The sequence below is a fragment of the Aphelocoma coerulescens genome (genome assembly GCF_041296385.1).
Source record: "Aphelocoma coerulescens isolate FSJ_1873_10779 chromosome Z unlocalized genomic scaffold, UR_Acoe_1.0 ChrZ_unloc_scaf_1, whole genome shotgun sequence".
Taxonomy (NCBI): Eukaryota; Metazoa; Chordata; class Aves; order Passeriformes; family Corvidae; genus Aphelocoma; species Aphelocoma coerulescens.
The window spans coordinates 1902704-1909503 of NW_027184086.1; the positions used below are offsets into that span (position 1 = coordinate 1902704).

A 6800-nucleotide genomic window follows, 5' to 3' on the forward strand; every position below is an offset into this window, starting at 1 on the left:
ATTTACTTAATGCTCCAGTAAAAAATGGAGAAAAGCTTCTACTCTTCAGGCTTTGGTCATAAAACAGCTGTTTTTGTCAGTGGCACTTCTGCAATAGTTTTATCTGCGTTCTTCATATTCATGTTTATTTTGTAACTGTATTTGGCACTTGATGCCAAAAGCTCCTTTATTCTGTTTAGTAAAGTACTAATAGCAAATAGCAACAATTTTATTAAATATTATTTTATCTAGTAATAATTGTATTAGAAAAAAATTAGGACAAACAGTTAGTGCAAGGTGGTTTACCACAGATTTCTTCACAGGTTTTAAAACTAAAAGATACCATTGTAACATCATCTGCCTTCCTGAGTGTCATGGGCCATGCTTAAGTTAGCCTGGTAGTAAATACATCGGCTTATACCTAGCTAGACTATACGTGTCCTGAGTCCAATACACCAGGATATGGAGATCATTCAGTACCTTCCTGTGTGTGAGCATCATCTTTGCATTGAATTCACCTTGCTTGTTTTGTAAAACAGAGAGTATGCATATGACACTGGCTCTAAAGCCGTAATATCCATGCTATTCTAACAAATAATGCACAACAGGTAAGTTCATAACTTCTATGTACTAGTAATATTTGCAGCTATCTAGTAGATAAATAATGCATCTTCTTCAAGTTTCCCATTAAGAAAGAGCAAAATGAGCAGCTGTCTGTTGTAAGCATCTTTGTTGTGGGTGAGTTAACCATTGAGATCAGTTTCTGGTAGCATGACAGATTGTGCCATGGGTCTCTGCAGCATAACTCTGATGAAAAGAGACTTTTGACTATTTTTTGAATAGGCATAAAGTAGCAAATTACTGCTACTTTAGGGATTCTTCCCTTCCAAGCAATATTTCTGTGAATTGTAGCTTACAGTTTGCAAGTATGTATTCAGCTATAAATATCAAATATTATGGGGGACTTGTGCTATCTCTGATTTCATTTTGATTTATTAAAAGTCACTTCTTGTTTTTCAGCACTGGAAGATGTTACTGTAACATAGCAATTTGCCAGAGCAGTACAGTTTGTGCTGTGAAGTTAAACCAGTTTTCTATCCAAGTCAGTCTCAGCTAGATGAAACTTCCAATGAAGATTGAGTGTATCTATTATCAAAGTAGAAGAACTGGATATTAAACCTTTCATTTATCCTTGTCATTGGGTGCAATCACTGTTCAGAAGGAAGCTCTCCTTGTTATCTTTTATGGACAAAAATATTATTAGACACTGTGGTTACCGTGCTTTAAAATATTATTCGCAAGACAGATCTTTGTAATGGTAGTAAACATTTCAGCTTGGCTTTTTACTTTTGGCCTTGAATGTGGAGCACTGTGTAAAAAAAAAAACAAACAATGCCATCAGTTGTACATCCTACTGATGTAGGTGGTTCAGTAACTGTAGTATCAATGCATTTTAAAATGCCCATCTGTTCAGCAAAGATTTCAAAGAGAGCCAACTAGAAGTCATGGTTCTTAGGTTAATCTTTTATTTGTCTAAAGGCTGAAGAAAGCTGTTTACCTCTGTGATATGGACTGCAATCATCTTGAAAATAATTGACAAATTAATCCTCTCACAGCACTGCAATTGTAAAGGTGTTAGGTGTAGCCGGCCTTGTCTGGTTGCCTTGTCTTATGAAGAATAAAGGTGCTAACTTTGATGTCTCAGGTTTAAGAGGGACATGCCAGACCCAACAATCTTTTATGTTTTTAATTATTGATCCCAACTCTGTGGAGTTATCCTCACAACAGAAGGCTAAAATAAGATCTTCTGCCAGTGATGTATGTGAAGACATGCAGGAGTTTTACCTTTTGGAAGAAGGGATATATAGGAGTAATTGATCTACCTGCAACATAGAATAATTTGTATTTTTTTCCCCATGTTTGGTCGTATTTAGTACTGGTACCATACATGCTACCATAGTACTTTTCATTGCAAACCTGTTGATAGCAACCATACAGTGCAAGTTCATTTCAGTGAAGTTAATTGTGGAGTTACTACTTAGTATGTGTAAATGTCTCCATAACTGTGCCATAAATTAATTAATAGATGTAATCCATTTTCATTTTCCAAAGCCAAAAATATCTCACATTTTTAAACTTATGTCTGAACTTTGAGTAAATAGCTTCTGTTTGAAGGTGGAAATCTGTTGCTCTGGGCAGCACTCTGTTAAACCAGGATGGTAAAACTTCTTCCTTTACAGTAAAATCAAAGCATGGGGTTTTATTTTGGTTTGTTTTTTTTTTTTTCATTCTCTAACGGACATTACATTCTGTATATTTATTTTGTGATAAATGCACCCAAGCCTATAGCAACAGTAAGGAGCCCCATCCTGCAAGCCCGCCCAGGAGTCCAAAGTTCATCCATTTTTTTAGCTTGCCTAATGTTACCCTCTTTATTCACTTTCTGCACATCACAGGTTCTTTTCTTGTGTTGCAGGTGAATGAGGCCACAGTGGAGCAGCTGGTACAGCAATATCCACATATAACCTTCAGTACTGTGCTACAGGATTGCAAGAGAACACTGGAGCGGGCTTATCAAATGGGCTGGACACCCAATATGTCTTCTGGCTCCTAACCTTCTGTACCAACATGTTCCACTCTGCTGCATTCAGTAGATCTAATGGGGATTGCAGAAGGGTTTATAACCTTTCATATGATGCAATATAGTTGTGAGTTTACAGAGGTTACAGTAAAATGGCAAAAGCTGTACACTGACTTTAACGTACTGTACAACTAAGTACAAATATTGAAGCAAAACTTTAGAAATGCGTTGTGGTTTTGTTTGCATAAAAGTTATAAAAGCCTTTGGCAAATTTCTTGAAGTGGATTCCTACTAGTTCTCTGGATAGTTTGAGTTATAGATGTTAAGCTTGTTTTCCTCTGTTTACTTTGCCTTGGTCATGTGTGTTTCCTTTGATCTGTAAATGGTAACTCAGTGCTAGCACCAGTGCAGTTGATCAACAGAGGCCTGTGTTGAAACTGGGAACTAAACTTGATGCTTTTTATTTACTAAATCTACCCCAGAGGTTTTAAGATACAGAGTAATAAGAAAATCTACAGTTATTTACCATTTTCTTATCATCTTTCTTTTTTTTAAAAATATTAGAAGCTGTAGCGATTTTTAAATCTTTCCACCTTGACATTTTAATAATGAGTAACAGTGCTTAGCCTAACAATGATAACCAGCTATACTTCATGAAGATAAAGAATAGCTGAATACACCAACTATCAGAAATAATTTTATTTTGCTGAAAAATTATTATTTTATTTGGCTGAAAAACTTTAATTTTTATTTAAGTGAACTTGCCTCCTCTGACTATGCTATTCTGTTGATGAATTGGAACAGTCAGATGAATGGGTATAAATCAGTAACAGGATCCCTTTCATTTCCTGTGTGGTTTTATTTTAGAATGGATCTCACAATGCAAATAGTGCTTACTTTGAGAAGGCCATCTAAACATGAGTCCCATCGTGAGTACCATTTTGTAGGATCAGATGTTTCTTAATACAGTGTGTGCAAGAAAATATCCAAATTAAACACATAAAATGATTAATTTTCTTTGTGAGACCATTATGGTTTAACCCCGAACAGCAACCAAGTACCAAGCAGCCTCTCTCTCACTCTCTGTCGCACATTGCATTCTAAGGAGTTAAATTTGAGCAGGGAATTGTGAAAATACAAACATTGCAGCTTCAATTTGGAGCTGCCTTAACCTTTAGAGTATTACCATTTGGTTAAGAATGTTGTCAGGTGTGCAACACTGGATATTTGTTTTTCAAAGGTTACAGCATTTTAATCCAAACTATAAAATGCTTAAGCTTCAGCTGAAAAGTTGCCATTATTGTCAAAATGTTTTGCTAATCCAGAAGGCCTAATGCAGCATAACATAGAAGCTTGTTTAGTATGGCTGTATAACTCTGTAAAGCTGTTTGTTGATTTCCATAGCATAATTTTTTACAACAGAAACATCAGCTCACATTACTTCCAGTGAGGAGGTTGAATGTTTTCTTATTAGACTTTTCAAAATGGGGATGAACTAATTTCTCTGGAAAAAAAAAAATATATCGTAAAGATTTTGTTTAAAATAAGTGGTAAATACTTGTGAACATGTGTAATGCTATGCTTTCTATTTACTCCAAAATGGCAACAATATTTTAAGAATAAAGCCAGTGAATTATATTGCAGATATAGTACAGAATCTTAGCCAATTTTCTTTTAATGTCTCTTTATGAGTGCATTAAAACTATTCACACAATTTGTAAGTTTCTATTTTTTTGTGAGACCTTTGATCTTGCAATAAACTTTAATAAAATAAGAAAGATGGGATGTTTTCTGTTTATCTGTGCTGCTAACTGTACTTAGACTGTACTAACAGAGAGTCTGAAATCTCCGTTGTTGAATAGGTAGAACTCACCTGGACATGATCCTTAGTAAACTGGCCCTGCTGTGACTGACAGAGTTTAAGTAGATGACACCCAGAGATCTTTTTCAATCTAAAATATAACTCTACGGATTTTTAAAATATTATGGGTCTGGTTGGTAATCTCTTTTCTTAAGTCTTCTTCTCAAGAGACTTAAGTCTCTTCCAGTAGTTTTGCTTTTTACTGACTATTCATCTCTCAGTTTTATCAACGTTCTAATCAATAGATCTCAGCGTGACTAATTAATTTTAGTTTTATGTGGTATAAGAACTCTAGATGGAAATATGTTTTTCTAATAGCACTGTTGACACAGATAACTCCTTAATTTCCTTATAATAAATCCGTTTACAAAGTAGCTTTAGAGGAATAGATAATAGTGCACACTCTTTCATCTTTGACATGTCGTGTGGGGGAAATACCATTCTGGTGGAAAACAAAAGCCACTGCCTCTTGTAAAAACAAAAATTACCCCTGTTTTCTCATATGCAAAACTTAGAGTGAATTCAAAACGTCACAGGCAGCTGGTGGATTCTCTAGGTTCCAAAAGGCCTACTTTACTAGAAAAAAAACGTCCTTTTTTCCTTCAAATTCTTTATGGTTAAGGTAGGGTAACCTGTGGCTCAGCACTTGTCTTATCAGAAACATTTCTAGGATGGGCTTGTTCAACCTGCAGAAAGGGCTAAGACAAACTCTTAAGTGCTTAATTAAGTGGTAAGTGGTTGTAGGAGAAAGACAGATAATGTTTACTTTCAGTCATTCACTCTTTAAATCCCGGTGTAATTAAGGCTTAAAACAAATAGTTCATCTGGTGGTCATTCTACCCATCTCTCACCTCCTCAAGGCTTTGTGGAGGGGAGTGCTCTCATGCAATTTGGCTCACCAGGGAGAATGGCTACTGTGATGTTTCCCATGCAGGTTCAAAGTCTCTTTGCCCAGGCTCACAGATTAATGAGAAATTTCATGAAATGCCAAATCCAAGCTGGCATACTTTCCTTCTTAACAGGTGCTCTGTGTAGTACTAGCATATTCTAGTAATCTTTGAACAGGGACAAAGTGTATTTCTCTTAAAAACACCAAAACTGTGTAGTTGAGCCAGTTATGCCCCATCAGATGGGACGAGTATCTTCAGGCTTACATGTGAATGTCCTGGTACCCCAGGTGGGAGTTTTACACCTGAGCCAGTTGTGCAAGGGAGGACATGGGCACGATAAAAAGTTTATCCCACCTCACCAGATCTGCTTCTTGTCAGCTTTTGCCGTTATGTGGCCCAAAACCCAGGTTGCTGCCAAACAAAGGTTGATTTGTTGTGGCCACTGATGATCATCCCCCACTGGCTCACCCGCTCTGTACCTGGCCTGTTCTTAGGCAGATCAGAGGTTTTGCCACCACACACCCAAAAACTACCCTCTTTCCCATCGTTTCGGGGGTGCAAATCTGCCCCCAGAAAATCACCTGCTGTTTTTGCCAGTGGCTGATTGATTGACTCATTAACCTTTAACATTTCAGTATCTCACACTCCCCATCAAAGGATGGAAATGGACCTGTTGGAGCAAGTCCAGAGGAGGCCACCAGGGTGATTAGAGGGATGGAGCACCTCTGCTTGGAGGAAAGACTGGGAGAATTGGGATTGCTCAACCAGAAGAAGAGAAGGCTTCAGGATGAGGTAGTTCTGGCCTTCCAGTACCTGAAGGGAGCCCCCAAAAAAGATGAAGAACTTTTGCAAGATCATGCAGTGACAAGTCAAGGGAAATAGTTAATAACTGAAGGAGAGTCGGTTTAGATTAGATATGAGGAAGAAATTCTTTATTGTGAGGGTAGTGAGGCACTAGAACAGGTTGGCCAGAGCAGCTGTGGATGCCCCATTGAGGGGGCATTAGGGCCAGGTTGGAGTTCTGAGCAACCTGGTCTAGTGAAAGCTGTCCCTGCCAGTGTCAGAGGTGTTGGAACCAAGTGATCTTTAAGTTCTTTTCCAACCCAAGATACTGTTTGATTCTATGAAAACAAGCTATAATCTGTTTTAAATGAGAAAATTGTCCTACTAAGAGTAATTAACAAAGTTAATTTTTTCAGGCTCTCAGCTTGGTTCCTCATGAGCTCAGTGATGTCCACCCAGATTATCAAGATAAATATGGCCTTGCTGATGCTTCATAAACTGTGGTGTTGACAGGAGCAAAATCAAGAAAAACAACAGGTCACATACATGATGGTTATATGAAAACAGAAGCCCAAAGCAAGCTTTCTTCAGGTCAAGGAAAGAAACAGGACTGTTAACATCTAATAAGTAATTAGGATAGGATTGGATAGGATACATGGTTTCTGTTGGAAGGGACCTGTAGTGACCATCTAGTCCGACTGTCAGA

At 37.5% G+C, this 6800-nt stretch overlaps 1 protein-coding gene across 1 annotated transcript in view; it reads left to right on the forward strand.

Annotated features, from left to right (window-relative positions):
* The window catches only part of FBXL17 (F-box and leucine rich repeat protein 17), a 274412-nt gene extending 270074 nt beyond the window's left edge, over positions 1-4338 (forward strand). The window contains exon 9 of the mRNA XM_069002618.1: positions 2456-4338. Coding sequence (XP_068858719.1) covers positions 2456-2593 — 138 coding nt within the window. The 3' untranslated portion in view covers positions 2594-4338. The remainder of the gene's footprint in view (positions 1-2455) is intronic.
* The last annotated feature ends 2462 nt before the right edge of the window (positions 4339-6800 follow it).